Source organism: Lissotriton helveticus, chromosome 1_1, assembly GCF_964261635.1.
Source record: "Lissotriton helveticus chromosome 1_1, aLisHel1.1, whole genome shotgun sequence".
In the NCBI taxonomy this organism is placed as follows: Eukaryota; Metazoa; Chordata; class Amphibia; order Caudata; family Salamandridae; genus Lissotriton; species Lissotriton helveticus.
The window spans coordinates 1,007,525,200-1,007,549,194 of record NC_136057.1 but is presented as its reverse complement, the minus strand read 5'-3'; the positions used below and the strand labels follow the sequence as shown (position 1 = coordinate 1,007,549,194).

The following is a 23,995-nucleotide window of genomic DNA, read 5'->3' as shown; positions in this document are numbered from 1 at the left end:
AACGCTCCCCGGCCCAGTAGGGACAATGGCAATGTTATCCAGTGGCACACTTCATTTTGTAGGCGATTCAATGGCCATTTACTATCACTTACGCCATAGGGTTGGCATATAGTAGCTTAATCCACTTCAGAAAGTGTCATTGCTTTTTAATAAAGCAATCTTTTAAAAAAAAAAATGTTAATGTAGCTTATCTTCTTTAAAGGAAAATGGGATTTGTTTAAAAAGAAAAAAATGAAACATATAAGTTTAATTTTTTAGGAATATGCAGTGGTCCGTGGGACCACTTCTTGCTATTCAAAAATATTGGTATCAACATTCACAAAGAGGAAGGAGTCCCATGGGGACCTCTTCCCATTTGGAAATGGTTACCACCTCCGCTGAGATGCCGGTAAAAATGATTTTTTGGGGACTCTTATTTGGTTGCAAAATATGCATACCCCTGTGATTCGGTATTAGGACGGGATGCCCTAAACACGCCCCTTCCAAATATCAAATTGTGAAACACAAATTATGATTCTGTAACATGATACCGTATCACAGTTTGTATTTTGTTCTTATGAAAAAGCATTTTTGCAGTCATGAACACCCCAATTGTACAAATTGGACCTTTTGCGACAGTATAAATGCTTTTGTACATATTGCCCCTAGAGATCTACTTTTTCCACAGTATAATCTATTTCCTTATTAAAGTTCTACAGGAACTCCTCAATGTGTTTGATTAATAGTCTTTTGGTGAAAATATATGGTTCATATCTATTTGAGAGTAAGCTGTTTTGAAAATACTAAAATTAGTACCTTGATTTTCATCAGTTCTTTTCAGAATTAGAATACTTTATGGTGCATTTTATCCTGTGTTAGATGAGAATACAGTAAGTTGAGTGGACTTTTATACTGGCACCTTTTTCTGTGTATGGCACCTTCTTACTATGTTTGTCTTTTATTGTGTACTAGCTAACCCGTCGCGCGTTGCCTCCTTCTCGAATGCCCGGTCCTTTCACCAGCATTCCAGATTTCAGCAGTCCTCGTTTAAGGGCCAGTGGGGTGCTGGTAGGTCCTTTCCGAGGAGGTTCCAGAAGAAGCCCCCGCCGGATGGGGGGTCTGGCACACAGCGTTCCTGACTATGCCGTTCCGGTGCCCGGTCTCGTTGGTGGTCCGCCTGCGGTTGGTGGGAGACTGTGGATGTTCCTCCCTGCTTGGCTGCTGACGACCTCCGTCCAGTGGGTGCTGGATGTTCTTTCCCGGGGTTACCGGATAGAGTTTCTGTCTCCTCCTCCTCCCTCCGGTGTTGTGGTGACCCCGTTGCCTTTGGACCCCTCTCACCATCTGGCGTTACTAGAGGGTGTTCGGGTGCTGTCCGACAAGCTGGCGATTGTCCCTGACCCCCCCCCCTAGAGCGCGGGTTGGGACCTATTCCATCATCTTTGTGGTCCCGAAGGTCATGGGGGTTTACCGGGTGGTCATCAATCTTCGGGCCCTGAACTTGTTTGTGCAGAAGATCCCGTTCAAAATGGAGACTTTGCAGAAGGTGATTCCCTTGATCCAGGAGGGCTGGGTTTTCACCTCGCTCGATCTCCAAGATGCTTACCTCCATGTACCAATGGCATTGGGCGATCAGCGGTTCCTGCGCTTCTGCCTGGAGGGTCGTCACTGGCAGTTCTGCGTCCTTCCCTTTGGTCTCCGGTCTGCCCCCAGGGTGTTCACCAAGGTGGCGGCTCCCTTGGTGGCTCACCTCCATCTCCTGGGGGTGTCTGTGTTTCCATATGTAAATGTAAATGTCGGAATTTGTAAAGCGCACAGCTACCTCCACCGGAGGTGTCCCAGCGCTGTCCGTATACCGCTTAGGAACCCTTCCTGGCTTTCCTGGGAAATGTCCACTCCTGGGCACCCCCTAGGTGCAGCCAGGCATCCCAGCGCTTTTGGGGCCGTTGTGGAGACTAAGCAAGCTATTGCCCAGAGTTGCAGCGTGGGACCCATGATCAGAACAGGTACTGAGGCGATAATATCCAGTCAGGGGAATTAATGAGTCAGAGACCCGCCGAAGCGGGAATCGAACCCTGGTCCCTGGCTAGAGCTCTGCATCAAGGTCTGCCTGCTCTAACCATTGAGCCACACTTCTCCACTATCTGGGCGACTGGCTGCTCCAGACTCCGTCTCCGGAGGTCATGTCTCGCCACCTTTTCCTGACCATGCGTACGCTCGAGGATCATGGTTTCCTCATCAATTTACCGAAGTGTCACCTGGAGCCTGCCACTCGGAGGGCCTTCATCTGGGCCAAGTGTTTCTCCCGGAGTCCAGGATTCTGCGTCTTCAGTCGTTGCTGAGGAGGTTGCTTTCTCGGTATTCGGCTCCTATCTTGCAGTGGCTGGTGGTTCAAGGTCACATGCCTGCCACTATCTTCACGGTGCCCTGGGCCAGGGTACATCTTCGTCCGCTGTTGTGGCATGTTCAGCATTTGGTGCCCTTTCCTGTCCAGGACTTTTCAGTTCCTGTGCCTGTGTCTTTGGAGTTGGTGTCTGCTCTGCGGTGGTGGTTGGATTCTTCGAATCTGTCGAAGGGAATATGGTTCCATCCCCCACCCCCTTTGGTGTTGACAGCGGATGCCAGCGCATCGGGCTGGGGTGCGACTTTGGGTCCTTGGGTGGTGCAGGCTCGTTGGCTTCCGACGGAGTCGCGCCGGTCGTCCAATTGGGAGGAGCTGTACACTGTGGAGAGGGCGCTTCGCTTCTTCCGGGATCGTCTACAGGGGTGCAACGTGTTGGTGAGATCGGACAACACTGTGACTGTGGCCTACATCAACCACCAGGGCAGTACCCGCTGTCTTTCCCTGACCCTGGTGTCATGTGCAATTGCGAGTTGGGCAGAACTTCATCTTTTGGCCCTCTCTGCTCTGCACATTCGGGGTGTGGACAACGTGGTGGCGGATTCCTTGAGTCTGAGGTTCCCGTCCTCTCTCTCCCTGTGTCTCGCCCCTCGGATTTTCAGATTGATCTGCCGGAGGTTCGGGCCTCCGGTGCTGGACCTGATTGCCTCCCAGTCCAATACCCTGTTTCCCCTGTTCTGCTCCCGGTCTCCGGAGAGAGGGGTACTTGGGGTGGATGCATTGTCTGTCCTCTGGCCCCCTTGGTTCCTTTATGCCTTCCCTCTTTTTCCTCTGATTCCTGCTTTCAGTGGGTGGGGGTTCAGGTGGTGGCTGTTCTCCCTTATTGGCAATGCCAATCCTGGTTTCCTCTGCTGCTGGGTCTGGCAGTGGGCCCTCCGTGGATTCTGCCCCGCTGCCCGTCTCCTCTGGGGTCCCCGTCTCCCTCCCTTTTGGTTCCTCTCACCTTGGCGGTCTGGAGGTTGAACGGCTGTCTCTTGGGGTCCGGGGTTTGCCCGACCACCTCATCACTGTGATGCAGGCTACTCGTCGGAAGTCCACTTCGGCCTCATATTCCAAGCACTGGGCTTCTTTTTCTTCTTGGTGTGCTGCCCTGGGCCTGTCTCCTGCCTCTTGTGCTGTTTCTTCTGTTCTTCAATTTTTTTGGATAGCTTTCAGAAAGCTATGTTCTGTCCACTTTGAAGGGTCAGTGGGCTGCTATTCGGGCTTTTTGGGATCCGGCTTCTCTTCTGCCTTTGGATGGGTTGTTGGTTTCCCATCTATTTCAGAGTTTCTCTCTTTCTGCTCCTTCTGTCCGCTCTCCGGTTCCTCCTTGGGATCTTTCTTTGGTTTTGGGTGCTTTGCAGTCCCCTCCTTTTGAGCCTTTGGAGTCCGTGGACCTCAAGTTCCTGTCTTTCAAAGTGGCATTTTTGGTTGCTGTTACTTCTGCGAGGAGGTTGGGCGAGCTTACAGCCATGCGTTGCTCTCTCCCTTTTTGCGTTTTCTGGACGATGAGGTGGTCCTCTCTTTTGATCCCGGATTTTTGCCTAAGATTCGTTCTCGTTTCCATTCTTCTCAGGAGTTGGTTCTTCCTTCTCTCTGTCCATCTCCTTCCTCGCCTTCTGACCTCTTGCTACATTCTTTGGATGTGAGGCGTGCCTTGTCTGTTTATGTTGCTTGTTCTGATGAGTTTCGGTCTTCTGACTCCCTCTTTTTGACCTTTGGTTTGGCTGGTAGGGGTAAGGCTGCCTCCCGTCTCACTTTGGGTCGCTGGATTAAGGCTGTGATCTTGTTGGCCTATCAGGGCTCTGATTTGCCATGCCCCTCGGGGGTTCAGGGGAGGTCTACCAGGGGTGTGTCTGCTTCGTGGGCTGCTTTCCATGGGGTTCCCCTTGAGGAGATTTGTCGGGCGGAGACTTGGGCGTCCGAGTCCACCTTTGTGAAGCATTATCGCTTGAATTGTGCTCTGTCTGGTCGGACAAATTTTGGTTCTGGTGTGTTGCAAGCTGTGGGGGTTCCCCCCTCTGTCTGATTCTGTTTGTTATTAAACATTTCACTTGCTGCACTCCTTAGTGTCTGGTCTGTTTCAGTTTGTGGTATGCCAAAGGCCTTTGTGGGGGGTTGCTTTTGTATGCTTCATGTGTGATGACTGGGTCGAGGACGAGGGACGTAGAGGTAATGCTATGATTACTTTAGGTAATCCCCATTACTCTTAGTCCTACTCGTCCTCGACCCAGTCATGTTTCCCACCCGCCCTCCCTTTCCAGGCCTTTGGTGCTTGGTATGTTAGGATGTGCTTCTGGTGGTGAGGTATGTTATAGCACCTGACAGGAGGGTGGGTGGAGTCTAAAAAGCGTTTCCTGTTTTGTTTCCTGTCTTGTGGAATACCTCATGTGTGATGATTGGGTCGAGGACGAGTAGGACTAAGAGTAATGGGGATTACCTAAAGTAATCATAGCATTAATGCACTGTAATGTAGTGTTATTTAAAGACGTGAATCTTCAACTCTTTCTTAAATTGGAGCAATGTTGGGGCGGGCATCTTGGATACCAGGATGTTGTTGTAAGGATAGATAATTTAGCACAATTTGCAGGAAGTATAAATTATGTGTTTTCTAGGGTGTATTGGCAGAATAAACCTGCGAGGTTCATGTCACCTAGGCAGGGTCAAGTTTGGAGGTGCTGTGAAATTTAGGGCCATATGCACAAATCATTTTACAGTCGGAAATGGCCTTATTGGGCCGTTTCTGACCACAACAATGCTTTTACATATGTACAAATGCCAAATTATAATTTGGTAACTTGTTACGAATAGCAGTTTGGTTTAGCGATTCAGTATTTTGAAGGGGCATGTTTAGGGCATCCCTTCCAAATAGTGAAATACAGTGAAATACAGTGCTATGTATGAAAGTTTTGCAACAGAATTACGGTTACACATTATTAATTTTTTACTGACTACTAAAAGGTAGTGGTAACCATTCACAAAGGGGAAGGGGTTCCTTGTGGACCTCTTCCACTTTGAGAATGCAAAAAACATCATTTTCCAAGAGCAGGCAGTGATGTCATGGACCACTACCTGGTCTTAAAAGATGAAACCTCAAAGATTATTTTTTTTATTTTTAAACACATCCCAATTTCCTTTAAGGAAAACGGGTTTCAATAAAAAAAGTGTGCTTTATTAAAAAGCAATCACAGACATGGTGGTCTTCTGACCCCAGCAGGCTACTATTCCTGTGTAGTGGGTCACAAACCGTGGCCTATCTCCTTAAAATGTATGAGGTATGGCAATTGTGACACATTAGGAATAGCTAAATGAAACTCAATAAGTAGGCAAAGAATCGCAATTAGAAAATCGCAATCGCTAATATTTGTACATATGGTCCTTGGAGGGCAAAGAGAAAAGGAATGTAGTTCATATGCAGTGGTCTATTGTTTGGCATCATCAAATAATTCCTGGACAGCTATTTGACTTCATCAATTCTCAATTGTTTAAACATGAAATATTTAGCACTTGTTCTGTGTGAGTTTCTCCTAAAATCAATGGTATTACTTACTGGTCTCTCAGTATACATTAGAGTATGTTCAATTAACAATATGCTTCTTTTCCTGCTGACTGTTATTTTTGAGTCCTTCTTTATCAGTGTACTAAGAGGGTCATTCAGGGTTTGGTGGGGGTGTACTCAATTCCACAGGGCAGCCAAGGAATGCTCTCCACTGCCCTGGAGGACTTCATTCTGCCTTGTGGAGAGCTCTGTGCCTTGAAAGGAGCTGCTGCCAGTCCTCTGAAGGCACTGTAAATTTGCTGATCATCTGCCATGTTTCATGTGGCTACCTAGCAAACATTTTGAATCCAAAAGGAGGAGTTTGTTTTAAAAACCACAAAACTAATGATCATCACACCCAAGGAGTTTTCCTCCATTGTGTAGGGGCATTTTTCTTTTTTTTAGTTTAGGGCTGTCAAGCTTTTCCTGGCATTATCAAACGGGAAAAAAGTTCTAAGGTGCATGGGGGCATCAATGTAATATTTCTGCCAGCTGGGTATCTGATAGCTGAAACATGAGAGTCCATTTTATTCAAAATAAAGTTGGTAGACCATCAGTTTGGTGGACAGGTTTCTCAGCCACATAAATAACTCCCTAAATCTTGTGTGATTTGTGGGTACTTTGTGAAGTCTGTAGTGAAAATATTTTGGCCAACAATGGGGAGAATCTTTGACCTACTGAATAATTTTGTTTTTTTACAGATAACATGTGCTGTGAACAACCGAAGGTAAATTGAATTCTATTTTTTTTCTGATTTTCACATGGTGGAAGTAGCACATTGTTCCGTGGGGAAGTGTGTGTGTGTGTTTGTGTGTGAGTGTGTGTGCGTGTGTGGGTGCATACATATGAGTGGATGTGTGTGTACAAAATAGCAATGCATAGAACTAGGAGCTGTATGTACTAACATTCGCGTTTAGTGTGTGGTATTTATACTGTTTTGATAAATTTGTTTTGAAGAAGCAACTTATATTGTACATTTTTCAATTAATAAATGTGTTCAATGGAAAAATATTGAACGATCACCTTGACCACAGGTTAAATATTTGAATCAGTTTAGGTCATAAAGTTTTCTGTAACAGTTTTTTTATACCTTTTAAGTCAACAGAAATATTTGTGCTTCCTGTGGTCTCCCTCTATCTGTCTGTAAAGGACAATGTGCCAGATGTGCAACCCTTATAATTTGTCAGTCGCAAATTGCATCGTTTTGCGACTCGTAAATTGCAATTTACAACAGTGTCTCAGACACTATTTGCGATTCCTAATGTGGTCGCAAAGTGCATGTCTCATTAATATTCATGACGCAGGTGCAATTTGCGACCCCATAGGAAATGGCTAGAACTCCCAGGGATGGAGGCCTGCTGGGGTCAGCAGACCACCATGTCTGTGACTGCTGTTTAAATAATTATCTAATCACAAGAGGGAGGTGGAAAGACTGATCCATTCAGTTTCCTGGGTAAATATGCTAATCAAATGGAGAAGGATCACTTGTCCTGCACAACCTTTGGTATGCAGGAGGAATGTGGGGTGTCCCAAGTAAAAGACCCTCATGCACGTGATGGGTATGGTGGTAAACTGAGCAGTATATCTTGGTTTTCTGCTTTTTGAATCACGTGTGTGCATAATCATCAGGTCAGTCAGGTTATGCAGCCTCCACCAGGAGGTTCTTACCCAAGGTTGGTACAGTAGTGAGCCAGTGACGGGAGGAAGGGGGGAAAAAGAATTAAAAGTCCCGAAAAGTCAGATAATGATTTTATTAGTTCTGTATTTGGGACTGGTAAACTCTGTAATAGTGCATCTTGTGGAACTTGTTATGAGTAGTAGATGTACTTAGAATATTAAGGTCATAAAAAGTGAGCTAAAAGATGGTCGACATGTTTCTGCCTCAATTGCCTTGACTAGGACTTACGGGCATTCATCAGGACCCATAGGTGAATAAGGCGAGGAAAATATAAATATACAAAAGTGCTCTTGAAAATGGTGATAAGAAATAGGGATTTTTTAAACCTGTTTCTCTGTTAAGGAGGTCACAGTGTACCTGTAAAAAATAAACAAAGTTGCGTATCGACAAACAAAGGGCGGGGTACAAAGGGACACACATTGTGCAGAAATCTGCTTTGTCCGTCTATTCTTTGATAGACTCATTCACAAATAGAAAATGGCAATACTTCATAGATCAGCTAGTATATGGCAATGGCAACTCTTTCATTACCGTTCCAAACTCATGTGGGGGACTGTAGCATGCCTGTGGTTGAAAAGCATGCATGTATTGACCAGTGTTTCACTTATGTTACGAGCGTACATAGAATTATGCAGATAACAGTGAACATGCGTTATGTCCTAAGGATACCAACACAACTCATTCCGTAAAGTGAATATATCTAGGTGGTTTTCTACTTGTTTATATCACGTGTATTTTATCGTTAGTCCCGGACTGATCTTAAGCTACGATCAGGGAACTCAGTTACCTCACGCGCTTTTCTAACGCGCTCCAGTCGGGTAGTGGAGCTTCAGGCAGACTATGGGAGGAAAAGGTATTGGATTAGTGGTTTGTTGTTAACAGAATACTTGCGGTTTTCGTCTACAAATCTCTGTTCGGCCGGCACCTGTTGCGTCTTGCGCTGGCGACCTCTTTGCGCGCTCTGCTCTCGCTGACTCGGAAACGATGAGGGTGAGTTTCCGGGTCGGGATAAAGACGCTGCTAGTGCGTCAACAGAGCTGATTGGCCACTCGTGATGTTACTATGGAAATCGCAAAGTCGATAGTGACTCTTTTCTTTTAGTTAGTGCATTTTATCAAGATGAACCGATAAAATTGGGAGAAGTGTCGATTACTATGACAGCGCTCACTTCGTGCACAGACTGTAAAGTGCCAGATGGATTAGGAATTTGGTTGGGCATTTTCTATGTCACTGTAGTGAATTTTGGGAAAATTTATTGGAAAGATATCCTCATTATTTTCTCTCAAAGGGAGCAAATATTATGGCGGATTCTTCTTGATTATAGGTCACCTAATCATCTTTGTGTGAGACTAAGCCACGGGATGTTATCATTCAATCCTTCTCTGTGCGTATTAAGCCTGTGTACCCACCTCTGCTCTTTCTCGAAGAGGATCTTTTCGGCATTTCTATCTTTTGTGGTTAAGGTCTCAAGGATGACCCACTGTAGATCTTCGGTTGTGTGGCCCATCTCTAGGTAGTGGTTCGCCATTTTAGTGGTGCTCTTTTTGCACTTCACGTTACTTCGGTGTTCACACAATCTCTGCTTAATCTTCCTGCAAGTCATTCCGATGTATCTGAGGTGACAAGGGCATGTGATCATGTAGACCACATGACTGGTGTTACAGTTTGTGTGACTCCTTAGGTACCATTTGAAATCAGATCGTAGTTGTAACTCTTTGGTGGCTTTCGTTAGACTACAGACTGAGCATGAACCACATGGGTAATGTCCTGTCACCTGTGGGTTCCCCCATAGATTCGTCATGTCTCTGGGTTTCTTTGGGGCGGGTCTAGTATGGACTAGGATGTCCTTTAGGTTTTGACTCCTTTTGTTAGCGAACCTAGGTTTTGGCCAGGTCAGATCGCCCGATGTCAGAATACGCCAGTTCTTGTTAATCATTTTCTTGATGCCATTCGTCATTGAACTGTATGTCGTTACACAAGTCAGTATTCCCTCAGCTGGTTCTTTTGGGGTAGTTTCGAGAAGTGATTTCCTATTCTGATTTCTAGCACGTTTTTTGCATCTGTTTATCGTTTTTCTTGGGTAATCCCAGGCTTCAAATTTTTTGCAGAGGTCACTAGCCTGTGATTTGTACTCGGTGGTGTCACTGCAATTCCGCCGCAACCTGAGGAACTGGGTGTATGGTAAAATTTCTCTCAGGGAGCGGGGGTGGAAGCTATTGTACGAGAGAAGGCTGTTCTTGGCCGTCGATTTAAAAAAAGTTCGGGTTTGAAGTGTGTCTGCCTCAGCATAGATGGTCACATCTAAAAAGTCAATGCTTTTTTCATCCGCACAGTACGTGAATCTGAGGCATTCGTCTCTCTCGTTCATCCAGGTATGAAATTGTAGTAGGTTGTTCTGATCTCCTTGCCAAATTACAAAAATATCATCGATATATCGTTTCCAGAACAATATATGATGATAATAGGGGTTAGTATCCTCGTTCAGAATGTATCGGTCTTCATATGTGCTGACATAGAGTCCTGCCACGCTCGGGGCAAATGTACTGCCCCTCGAGGTCCCATGGCATTGTAGGTACAGGGTGTCTCTGTATTGGAATTTTTGTTTCCATAAGGGCCATCCGACAACACTCCAATACAAAATGTCAGGGGGTTTTGTAGGTCCATACAGTATTGAAGAGTATGTTCTCAAGGCTGTCCATGGTTTTGCCTTGTGGAAGGCTGGTGTATAGGCTTTCCACATCGAATCTGACTAGAAGCATTGTGGTGGGTGAGTACTCGATGTCCTGTAGTTGGTTTAAGAGATCTCTCGTATCCTTTAGGTACGTTGGGGTTCTTTGGACCTTAATACTCTAAGTACATCTACTACTCATAACAAGTTCCACAAGATGCACTATTACAGAGTTTACCAGTCCCATATACAGAACTAATAAAATCATTATCTGACTTTTCGGGACTTTTAATTCTTTTTCCCCCCTTCCCCCCGTCACTGGCTCACTACTGTACCAACCTTGGGTAAGAACCTCCTGGTGGAGGCTGCATAACCTGACTGACCTGATGATTATGCACACACGTGATTCAAAAAGCGGAAAACCAAGATATACCGCTCAGTTTACCACCATACCCATCACATGCATGAGGGTCTTTTACTTGGGACACCCCACATTCCTCCTGCATACCAAAGGTTGTGCAGGACAAGTGATCCTTCTCCATTTGATTAGCATATTTACCCAGGAAACTGAATGGATCAGTCTTTCCACCTCCCTCTTGTGATTAGATAATACTGAGCAGCGCACAGCTGTGGGAGTACTCATAGGAATTCTGACTAAGAACAACTTAGTGATCAGAATACTGCCCTGAAGACATCACCATGACAGAGAATCTAGGATTAAGTTATTCCATAGAAGAAATTGATGCAATACTCGCCAGACCGGCACTGTTTATGAACAGTGACCTCACTCAGACCCTTTCCAGCTCTACAGAATGGGACGAACTAACTGAAACAAAAAAACAACTAGTCAGAACAGCCGTTCACGGCATCATAATGACCGAATATTTGAGAGTAAATGCGGCACCCAGGGGACTCTGGGTCACAAATGCGCCGAGAATTTTCCTGAAAGATCTACCCTTCAGAAAAGATTGGTCTGCAATCTCATGGAAATGCACCAGGGACTATTTAGTCCTGATCATCAAAACGGCCACAAGACTGACAGATGAACTGACGGTGAAAATTGAAATATTCGAAACGAAACTAAATAATACTGTCAACGTTACAATATATAAAAAAAGATTGGAGGAAATCAACAAGGAAATGAGCGACACCCATGAATACCTGACCCAAACAAAATTACAGAAATTAGCAAAAGAACGTAAGAAATTTTCCTTGGAGAAAATACATCCTTATAGCAGTAAGGATTACAAGACAGACGATAACGGGTCAAACAGTGCCGCTTCCAGTAATGGTTCAGATCAAGGAGGAAACGATTCTCACAACCCAAACAGGACCCAACATTACAACAGAAGAGGCAACCGACGAGGCCGCAATTCATGGCGACCTCCGTTCTTCCAGATGAGGAATCAAGGAATGTCTTTCCAACCCTTCAATCCTCACTTTCAAGGATGGATGAACCCCTATTTCCAAGGGCCACCGATCATGAATCATCAAACACAACATCAGTCTGGCCCCAATTTCCAACAAGGCGTTCCTTTTTTAGGGAATGGCCAGACATCACAGAGAACACGGAGGAGAGGAGTAACTTGGTCCGACCAAACCAGACAAGTACAGACCAGGAGCATAACAAAAGCAAAAACAGGAACAAACACGAATCCCTCATCGTGAATCTCAAGGATAAGATCTTAACAAAAGATGAAGAGAGCGTGCTTAACAAAGGTTTGGGATATGTCCCTATCCCTAAACATGACCTATTCAAAACTAAGTGCGAACTGGCAGAATTTTGCCGGAAACTGAAATTGAAAGCTTTCTTCAAAACAGATCAACCTCCTACTAGAGAAGGAGACACCACTTTGAAAAACAAATCAACCTTTTGCCCACTCAACTCTCAAGTCCCCATTGAAATTCAGACTTTCGAACAAGCCCTTTTTAAAGGAGTTGATGAACTTGCGGAGAATTCCCGTAAACCTTTTCACAACATGACTAGACTTGAAGAACAAGCTTTGAACACCCTGAAAGAAGATCGTAACATAGTTATCAAACCCGCCGACAAAGGCGGAGGGGTGGTTCTCCTCACTGCAGAAGGATATCATCAACAGTGCATGGATCTACTGTCGGATGACAAATTCTATAAGGTTCTAACAACAGACCCAACATTGAGATTACAAAGAACTGTGGCCCTGATGATTGAAGAAGGGGAAACCAACAACTGGATCTCAAAAAAAGAAGGAGAATTTCTGGGAACTACCACGCCGAGAATCCCCTACTTCTATTCATTACCAAAGACACACAAAGGCCGAATACCGCCACCTGGACGACCGATCGTCTCAGGAATCGGCTCGATCCTGGAGCCTGTCTCCGAGTTCGCTGACCAATATCTCAGACCGTTGGTCCAAAGAACCCCAACGTACCTAAAGGATACGAGAGATCCCTTAAACCAACTACAGGACATCGAGTACTCACCCACCACAATGCTTCTAGTCGGATTCGATGTGGAAAGCCTATACACCAGCCTTCCACAAGGCAAAACCATGGACACCCTTGAGAACATACTCTTCAATACTGTATGGACCTACAAACCCCCCAGACATTTTGTATTGGAGTGTTGTCGGATGGCCCTTATGGAATTTTTTTTCCAATACAGAGACACCCTGTACCTACAATGCCATGGGACCTCGATGGGCAGTACATTTGCCCCGAGCGTGGCAGGACTCTATGTCAGCACATATGAGGACCGATACATTCTGAACGAGGATACTAACCCCTATTATCATCATATATTGTTCTGGAAACGATATATCGATGATATTTTTGTAATTTGGCAAGGAGATCAGAACAACCTACTACAATTTCATACCTGGATGAACGAGAGAGACGAATGCCTCAGATTCACCTACTGTGCGGATGAAAAAAGCATTGACTTTTTAGATGTGACCATCTATGCTGAGGCAGACACACTTCAAACCCAAACTTTTTTTAAATCGACGGCCAAGAACAGCCTTCTCTCGTACAATAGCTTCCACCCCCGCTCCCTGAGAGAAAATTTACCATACAGCCAGTTCCTCAGGTTGCGGCGGAATTGCAGCGACACCACCGAGTACAAATCACAGGCTAGTGATCTCTGCAAAAAACTGGAAGCCCGGGATTACCCAAGAAAAACGATAAACAGATGCAAAAAACGTGCTAGAAATCAGAATAGGGAATCACTTCTCGAAACTACCCCAAAAGAACTAGCTGAGGGAATACTGACTTGCGTAACGACATACAATTCAATGACGAATGGCATCTAGAAAATGATTAACAAGAACTAGCGTATTCTGACATCGGGCGATCTGACCTGGCCAAAACCTAGGTTCGCTAACAAAAGGAGTCGAAACCTAAAGGACCTCCTAGTCCATACTAGACCCGCCCCAAAGAAACCCAGAGACATGAGGAATCTATGGGGGAACCCACAGGTGACAGGACATTACCCATGTGGTTCATGCTCAGTCTGTAGTCTAACGAAAGCCACCAAAGAGTTACAACTACGATCTGATTTCAAATGGTACCTAAGGAGTCACACAAACTGTAACACCAGTCATGTGGTCTACATGATCATATGCCCTTGTCACCTCAGATACATCGGAATGACTTGCAGGAAGATTAAGCAGAGATTGTGTGAACACCGAAGTAACGTGAAGTGCAAAAAGAGCACCACTAAAATGGCGAACCACTACCTAGAGATGGGCCACACAACCGAAGATCTACAGTGGGTCATCCTTGAGACCTTAACCACAAAAGATAGAAATGCCGAAAAGATCCTCTTCGAGAAAGAGCAGAGGTGGGTACACAGGCTTAATACGCACAGAGAAGGATTGAATGATAACATCCCGTGGCTTAGTCTCACACGAAGAAGATTAGGTGACCTATAATCAAGAAGAATCCGCCATAATAATTGCTCCCTTTGAGAGAAAATAATGAGGATATCTTTCCAATAAATTTTCCCAAAATTCACTACAGCGACATAGAAAATGCCCAACCAAATTCCTAATCCATCTGGCACTTTACAGTCTGTGCACGAAGTGAGCGCTGTCATAGTAATCGACACTTCTCCCAATTTTATCGGTTCATCTTGATAAAATGCACTAACTAAAAGGAAAGAGTCACTATCGACTTTGCGATTTCCATAGTAACATCACGAGCGGCCAATCAGCTCTGTTGACGCACTAGCAGCGTCTTTATCCCGACCCGGAAACTCACCCTCATCGTTTCCGGGTCAGCGAGAGCAGAGCGCGCAAAGAGGTCGCCAGCGCAAGACGCAACAGGTGCCGGCCGAACAGAGATCTGTAGACGAAAACCGCAAGTATTCTGTTAACAACAAACCACTAATCCAATACCTTTTCCTCCCATAGTCTGCCTGAAGCTCCACTACCCGACTGGAGCGCGTTAGAAAAGCGCGTGAGGTAACTGAGTTCCCTGATCGTAGCTTAAGATCAGTCCGGGACTAACAATAAAATACACGTGATATAAACAAATAGAAAACCACCTAGATATATTCACTTTACGGAATGAGTTGTGTTGGTATCCTTAGGACATAACGCATGTTCACTGTTATCTGCATAATTCTATGTACGCTCGTAACATAAGTGAAACACTGGTCAATACATGCATGCTTTTCAACCACAGGCATGCTACAGTCCCCCGCATGAGTTTGGAACGGTAATGAAAGAGTTGACATTGCCATATACTAGCTGATCTATGAAGTATTGCCATTTTCTAGTTGTGAATGAGTCTATCAAAGAATAGACGTACAAAGCAGATTTCTGCACAATGTGTGTCCCTTTGTACCCCGCCCTTTGTTTGTCGATACGCAACTTTGTTTATTTTTTACAGGTACACTGTGACCTCCTTAACAGAGAAACAGGTTTAGAAAATCCCTATTTCTTATCACCATTTTCAAGAGCACTTTTGTATATTTATATTTTCCTCACCTTATTCACCTATGGGTCCTGATGAATGCCCGTAAGTCCTAGTCAAGGCAATTGAGGCAGAAACATGTCGACCATCTTTTAGCTCACTTTTTATGACCTTAATACTCTAAGTACATCTACTACTCATAACAAGTTCCACAAGATGCACTATTACAGAGTTTACCAGTCCCAAATACAGAACTAATAAAATCATTATCTGACTTTTCGGGACTTTTAATTCTTTTTCCCTCCTTCCCCCCGTCACTGGCTCACTACTGTACCAACCTTGGGTAAGAACCTCCTGGTGGAGGCTGCATACCCTGACTGACCTGATGATTATGCACACACGTGATTCAAAAAGCGGAAAACCAAGATATACCGCTCAGTTTACCACCATACCCATCACGTGCATGAGGGTCTTTTACTTGGGACACCCCACATTCCTCCTGCATACCAAAGGTTGTGCAGGACAAGTGATCCTGCTGTTTAAATAAAGCAGGTTTTTTTATTAAATGCAGCCCGTTTTCCTTAAAAATCTAAAAATATTTTCACATCCATTCACAAGGGAAGTCGTCCCCTGGGGACCCCTTCCAATCTGCGAGTGGCTTACCACCTACTTGAAGTAAGTGGTAAACTGCATGTGTTTTGCAGTCGCCCTTGTCACGCCCCTTCCGAATAGCAAGTCGCAAACCCTATTTTGCGAGTCTGTAATAGGTAACTGACTCGCAAAATAGTGTTTGTACATGGGGCAGACCAATTTTGTAGTCGCAAAAAACGGTCGTACATCTGGCCCAAAGACAGCAGCTGAAAACTAGTATGCAATTTTGTGATTTTGCAGCAGTGTGCCATAGAAGACCTAGCAAGCTGACACCACTCAGTTGAAGTCAACACTATCACTCATCTGTCTCCACATTTCCCTGTGTCTCTAAAACAAGACCTCAACAAGTAATTGGCACGTGCTGAGCAGAGTTTCAATGACTAGGAGAGCACACACAGTAGTAGCAACGACAGCTTGGAAGAGGAGGACATAGGCCAGCAGATCTGTCAGACTATCGGTGTCTTTTAGGGTTTGACAGAACAGGGGCTCCACTATAAAATAGTGGAGCTCCCTTTCCGCAAAACCATAGCTCTCCTGCCCTAGTTATGGGTGGGAGAACTGCCGGGTTTCCTTTAGAAGCTGGTGGGTATCTGGCAGAAACCTTGGGTCAAAGGAGGCCCTTAACTTCACCCATTGGTGAAAGGGCAACTACCTTATTAAGGGGTCATCACTTGCCTGGCAATGTACCGAAAGTACTCCTGCTGGTGTATTAACATTTGGCTCGCTTGAATGCAATGCAGAGTAAACTGCTATGTTGTTGTGCTCCAGCATTCTTTTTTTTTTTAACAACCCCACAAAGCAGCTTTTTACTTCTGATCTCAGGAAGTTTTCTCCCTGCGCCTTAAAGTATTTTTATATTTTTCTGTACTGCACTGCCATGCCTTGCTGAACTATTACAGGCAGGAGAAACAAGAGATGGACAACACCTCCTAAAAAGTGTGGGATATCTGACAATATAACCCTGCGACCCTGTAATGGACGGGCCAGTGGGTCATGGGTTTTCAATGGATGCACCATCAGAAATCCAGCAGCTCTCCCAACTTTAAAGAGAGCAGGGTAACTGCAGGTTTGTCAGACTGTCAGTTTCTCTTCTTCTCCGCTAAACACTAAGGGGTCCATTAGGATGTCGGGCGGATTTCCTCAGCCAGGCAGGCGGTAGCCACCGCCAGCCTGGCGGAGGAAATCCGCCCGACATCCACAGCCCAATTCCCCCCGCCATATTAGTATGGCGGGGTGGACCGTGGCGGTGAGAAACACCGCCCGCATGTTTTCCGCCCAGTCGCCTTGCGGCCGGGGCGGAAAACGAGTAACATGGTGGCGGTGTCTGTTAGACACCGCCCGCCATATTACAATGGGCTTTCACCAATGAATTTCCGTGGTGGCAATGCCGCAACGGAAAGGCCTGCGGAGACTCCCTGCGGGGGCCCGTTGCCGGCCCCCTGGGAGTCCCTGGCTTGGGGGTTTGCACATGGGGGGTACCTATGGTACCCCCCCCATTTCAAAGTGCAACATGGCAGGCACCGTGCGGTGCCTGTCATGTTGCACTTTGAAAAGCACAACGCGGGCGCATCCTAATGCCCTGATCGGGACCCCCGCCCTTATGGCGGGCGGTCCCGGGTCCCGATATAATGGCGGGCGGACTAAGTCCGCCCGTCATCATAATGGGCCCCTAAATCACCCCCTAAGTCGTTATATCTCCAAACTATAGGAAGGTGAAGCAATACTTTCTAATTGGGGGTTGAGCGTCGGGGAACTGATTATCATACATATAGTGTGGATAGTTAATAGGCAGAGGATGTTACTAGGAGTCCCATTTCTCCCTCTTAGTATATGAGTGAGAAAATGTGGGACCACTCAAGCACTGACTCAGTCACAGTGAGTCACTTCTAGGTTGATGTGTTGTGACCAAAATACAGTTGCAAAACATTCATTTTTTTACCGACACCTCAGTGGTAGTAGTAACCATTTGAAAATGGGTAGGGGTCCCCACAGGATCCCTTACCCTTTGTGAATGTTGAAGCAAATATTTTTTAGGAACTGCCTGCTCTTAAAAAATAAAACATAAACGTTTTATTTCATTTTTGAAACACATCCCGTTTTCCTGTAAAGAAAACGGTCTGCATTTAAAAGAAGAAAAAGATTGCTTTATTAAAAGCAAATCATAGACATGGTGGCTTGCTGATCCCAGCAGGCCACCATGCCTTTGATGGCTGCAATTCCTAATGGGTCGCAAATTTCGACCTACCGCCTTAATATTCATGAGGTAGGACTATTTGAGACCCCATTAGGATTCACTATCTGAAGTTTGTACGTTTTCTTACATTAGGAATTGCGATTTTCGAATTGCAATTTGAATATTCCGCTGGAGCTCACAATTGTTTTATCTCTTACCTCTCACTGTTCTTTTGGAGGAGACTTGGGGGCATATTAGCAAGAAGAGGCGATAATTATCGCTAACCCATGTTTGCTGCATTTTTTTTATCGCCGTCTATCGTTGGATTTCATCGCCGAGATTAGCAACGCTTATCTCTAAGGCGATAAAAAATCCAGTGATAGCGGCGAAAACCAGAAATAGCGTGAGAATAACAGCGCTAAATTAACTGCGCTAATGAAAAGCTTGCTAATAGGCAAGTGTGTACTTAACCTAACAACCCACCCCCCATTGATAAAATGGGTAAGTCAAGTTTTTATCAGGCGTTAAAATCAAGCGATAATCTCGGTTAGCAAGACTTTTTTTATCGTTGCGTGTGCATTGATAATTGGGGGAAGTTGTGTTTGCGACTGTTTCCCTTTACTTTTAGTGAGGAACGCCTACTTTGCATGTCATTAGCGATAAATATCGCTGACATGCAAAGCGGCAAAAAAACAGGCGCTATTGCCAGTAAACTGTCGCTAACAGCTGTTAGCGACAGCTTGCTAATAGGGCGATAAAAATCGCCGCTTTAGTGGCAAAAAGTGCCACTAAAGCGGCGTTACAGCCCTTGATAATATGCCCCTTAGTCCCATGGCTCTGCTCAGCAAATCTCTGTATTGTAAGGCAGCTGTTATGAGTGTTTCTCACTTCTGTGCTCTGTTTAATGCAGAAGGAGTCACCCATCGCTTGAGGCAACAGTAAGAAGCAAGTTCAGCAGCCGGTCACGAGGTCCAGGAGAATGAACCAGTTGCGTTTGCTAAGCCCACAGCAGCTGCATAGTATGAAGCATTGAGTGATTCTGGTCTGATTTATACATTATCCTTCTACTTCATAGGCAAGAAGCAACTTTCAACGAATTCCAAGACATTTTTCTCTGATGCGCACTGTTTATGTCTGAAAATATGCACATTTGTATTTAAAATGAATTGTAATATTTGTGCAATTGTTAAGCTCATCTGCCAAAACAATAAAAGTAGGATTTAAAATGATCTACTTATTGGGCTAGAAATATGCTATTTACAGTAATGTAAACAACTAAATATCTTCCTATTTGCATGTCTGAAGGAATGCCTTTCTAGAAAGTGTCACCACTGTCCGTAACCCAGAGGTGTCTGTATTTCCATCACTGTCTCTCTATTTATCTTCTGTGTAGTTTTGTGGTTTTTTTTTGCATATTCATATAGCGCGAACTCGAGCCGAAGGTATTGGAGCACTTCACATGAGCATCGGTTACTTACACATTCAGGCACAGGGAGATTAAGTGATTTGCCCAGAATCACAGGATGTGGACGCGACATTTAGGCTCGAACTCTGGTTTCCAGCACCATAGTCGGCAGTCTAGCCGACGGACCACATCCTCTCCCCGGTTAGTTAGCTAGGTCTCGCTGTCTGGCTGCCTACCTAGGCAGTTATTTAGCAACACATTTACCATGGCGACCTGGTTACATAGTTTGAAATCTACAATTGCTGTGTGAATAGTATATTGGCTTATTGTCAATTAATTAGCCATCTTGAAATGGTGGACTTCTTTAAAGCCATTGACATCAACAGAAAGTGCAATATTTATATAAGCAATTTTGGGGGAGATACGCAAAGGCATTTATGAGTGTGTCAGGTAGCTCTCACATAGTAGTCTATTAAGTATTGTTAACTTCCTTTGTGAGTTGGTCTCAACGCATCTAAAATAGTGATAACATGGGAATACGCATATTTTTGTACAATTATCAGAAATGGATTGGACTGTGCCTTCTTAACCCTTTTTCAATTTTAAAGGGTGTTTACTAACACTATTCTAGCCATTAAATGGCACTGTTCCAAAAATCCCAGAATCATTCAGTTATTTATTTTGCTTGGCATACCAATCTATCTCCTTCCTCGCTATTCCCTGACATACTTCAAGTGGAATAGAGGCACTTTACTTTGTTAGTGAGAGTGTATTTTTTTGTTGTTGCTGTTGTTATCCAGGCAAAACTACTTTACAATATATATCAAAGTGAATTGTGCTTGTTCCAGAGTCTCTGGTATGGTCAAATGGCCAATCCGGCAGATGTTCGAAGTATTTTACCGGTCACAAAAGGCCCATCGGGGTATTTGCAAATGTTAAAATGCATTTTGCCTTGTACCAAAGGAAAAATGCAACTCTGTAACCTGTTACCGAATTGCATTTTGCTCTTGCGATTAAGTGTTAGGAAGGGGTGTGTTTAGGGCGTCCCTTCCAAATACCCAATAGCACTGGTGTGTATGACTGTTTTGCAACCAGAATGCAGTCGTAAAACATTCATACATTTTTTACTCTGTTGAGGAGGCGATAACCCATTTGAAACAGGGAGGGGTCCCCAGGGGACCACTTCCCCTTTGTGAATATGGGTGAAAACATTCTTTAAGAGCAGGCAGTGGTCACACGGACCACTGACTGTTCTTAAAAAAATTAAAAGAAAACTTTTTTATTTTTATTTTTGTAATGCAGCTCATTTTTCTTTAAGAAAAACGGTTGCATCACAAAAACAAATATTGCTTTATTTAAAAAGCAATCACAGACATTGTGGTCTGCTGACCCTAGAAGTCCACCATCCCTGTAATTGTAGCCATTCCCAATTGGTTGCAAATTGCGACCTGCTGCATGAATATTTATGAGACAGGTCAATTTGCGATCTATTGGGAAATGCAAACACTGTCTGAGACACTGTTTTACATAGCTACTTGCAATTTCCTAATTGCAAAAATTCGCAATTAGGCAATCGCAAACTGATTTTTTTGAACATCTGGCCCTAAGAGTGGGGAGACCAAGTGAAGACATTCCTGTCATGGTTTACCAATGGGTGACCTTAAGACAAACAGTGTAATTTGGCTGCTGAGCTACTGACTTTGCCATTACTTGTTTTCTTTGAATGGTTTTTATTAAAGTATAACAAAAAACACTTGAAGATGGCTGCCCGTGCATGTGTATGTGTGAACGCATGAGGGGCCTTATTGTAGCTTTTTGGGCTAGAATGTATAACAAAAACCATAACAAATTGGCCTTTTATATGTCTGTATGTATGTGCACAAACAAACTGCAATCTTCAAATGGTTTGCTACACTTTAGAAAAAACAAATGCACAGATGGCTGAATATGCTCATACAAGCTCAGTCGGAAAAATTCTAGACTCTTATGCTGCAACATTATATGAAATAAAACATTAAGGGCCAGATGTAGGTAAAACCCAAATTGTGAGTTCTTAATAGCGATTTTTACCGGTTCACTATTAAGAACTCGCAATTCCCAATGTAGCTAAAATATCACTAAAAGATAGCGATTCAGTAATATCTGCTAAAATAAATACTGAATCCTTATTACCGATTCGGCATTAGGGATTCCGTATTACCGATTCGGTATTTAGCGAATTCGGTATTTCAAATAATGGCAAATCTGTGAATCAGCCAATCCTGTGCTTCCTGATGACCTCACCACCAGGAAGTGGCCACACACATGCAGTTACAATGATCCTGAATATGTGGGAGAGGCAGGGAGCAGAAGCAAAACCCCAGGAGCTGCACAAAAACCACCTTGCTGACACACCAAAAATACCATGGACACACAGGAGAAGGGAAAGGATGCCGAAGAGAGGAAGAGAAAACATTAGTTCAGTGAGAGGGAATTGGAGGTACTAATTGAGGAGGTGGTAAAGGATCACGACCAGCTGTTTGGGAAAAAATCACTGCACATTCCCGAATTGCAAAAAAGGAAAATATGGCTTGTGATCCAGCAGAAAATAAATGCCATCAGCGTCACCCAGCGCTCAATAGAGGAACTTAAGAATAGCTGGTACGATCTTCGCAAACGTGCAAAGGAGAGGGTGGCTGAGAGGCTCAAACAAGCCAGAAAAACAGGTGGGGGGACATCAACAGCGCCTGCACCGACTGCCTTGGAACAAATGGTGGAGTCCACCCTCCAGCCGGATAGCGTCAGTGGCATTGGAGACATTGACAGTTCAGCCACAGGAGCCAACAGACAAGGTAAGTTGCATGCACAGCATGCTGTGCCCCCCTAACCCCAATCCCCAATTGCCCTACAAGAATCCCACTCCAGTCCATGCTTTGCCAATAATCAGCAATGCATCATGGGAGATGTAGTCCCAATCAGCTGATAGCATAGCAGTCAGTCCACTGAACCCAAATGCATGTCACACACATCAGTAGATAAGCAAGCGGGGGACAGACAGTTAGATTGGCAGTCATTAAATGTATTGTAAGGCAAATGCTGCTAGACAAGTGAGTAAATGGACATTCTGTATCCACAGGTGAGCCATCGCGCCAGGTTGCAGGAGGGGAGACAGAAGAGGCACCCAGGGAGTGCAACACACTGGAGGAGGATGTCCTGTCACCTGCTGAGGTCACACCACCATCACCACCACCACCATCACCAACACCGCCACCACCACCACCGAGAGCCAAGAGGCATACAGTGGGTAGCCTCCAGGGGATGGAGGGCTCAGAGGAGAGAGCTTGGGAGCCCAACAGACACCACAGGATGAGGATGGACACACAGCAGGAACATAGTCCCCATGGAGCTTGGCAACACAGGTGCCCGAAGACGCCGACCAAGGGCACACAGTCCTGAGTTATAGGAGTCCAGTGTCTTTGCAGGTCTGGAGGGGAAGATGCTGAAAGTGCAGCGCCTGCAAGGCAAAACAATGAGGGCAATGCAACGCCAGATGGTGGCCAACAACAAACACATGCGCGACATGAAGGGGCCCAAATACTGCCTCAACAACACCGTGGCTGAAGGCATGCGGGACATGTCAGAGGCTGTTATGCAGCAAGATGGAAAGCGACCGTGGGGCAAGGCGCAGGGACAGACGGAGATTGGATGGGTACACAAAGGCAGTGAACCAGCTATGCAATGCCACCCATGTCCTCAGCAGGCACTCGGTGGCCATGCAGTTGGAGACGGCCAAGTGCAACTGTGACATCACAAGGGGATTGGTCAAAGTTACCAATACGAGGAGAGCTGGTCCCCTGTTGTGGAAACTCAGGAAAATAAACGTTTCCAACCGTGTCTCAGTGACGTTTGGTGCGTGGTGCTTTTGCACGCCTGAGACTGCCACGTGGTCCGTGTTACTGTTAACGAGGTGCCCCGTGATCACATTGCCCCGCAGCATGAAACATTATCCACGCTGCTGTATTGCTGTTTGTGGCTCGAACCGTCATCATAACTGAGGCTGTGAGTAAGAATTACCACCGCCGGTCCGTGGTACTGTTTACGAGGCACCCCGTGATCGCATTGCCTCCACAGCGTGAAACGTCGTCCATGCTGCTGTATTGCTGTTTGTGGCCCGAGCCGTCATCGTAACTGAGGCTGTGAGTAAGGATCATCGCCACCGGCCCGAGCCGCAACGTGCAAAAGGATTTCTTGAAGCTAAGAAAACTATAAAGTGAAAGGGATCGTGATCGTTGTTCACTGAGAGAAATCTGCCCAAGATAGTCAACGAAGAAGGCAGCGCCATAACCCATCCAGCTACAGCGTCGCCTGTCAACAAAGCCGCAACGTGATCGGGATTGCCCAGCAGGATGTTCGACGAGCGGGGAGAGGGAGAGAGCGGGGCAGTGCCCCCCCTGCCCCCCAGATAAGGCTTGGACTCCGGTTGGGAACCGCAAGCGTGTGTGGCCTGGGTAGGTGTGCAGGATGAGTACAGGAGTGCTCCGAGCTCTCTCCCGCTGCACCGCATTAGAAGCACTGAGTGCCCGAGCGGCCCGTATCTGCCCAGCAGTACCGGGCTGCCCCTTTAAGCTTATGACCGTTGTCTCTAGCG

The 23,995-nt window shown here is 45.3% G+C and overlaps 1 protein-coding gene across 1 annotated transcript in view; it reads left to right on the top strand.

Moving 5' to 3' along the window:
* The window catches only part of LOC144771748 (uncharacterized), a 160,897-nt gene extending 141,708 nt beyond the window's left edge, over positions 1-19,189 (top strand). Inside the window, exons 5-6 of the mRNA XM_078656051.1 lie at positions 6,599-6,624; positions 18,874-19,189. Coding sequence (XP_078512177.1) covers positions 6,599-6,624; positions 18,874-18,894 — 47 coding nt within the window. The 3' untranslated portion in view covers positions 18,895-19,189. The remainder of the gene's footprint in view (positions 1-6,598; positions 6,625-18,873) is intronic.
* The last annotated feature ends 4,806 nt before the right edge of the window (positions 19,190-23,995 follow it).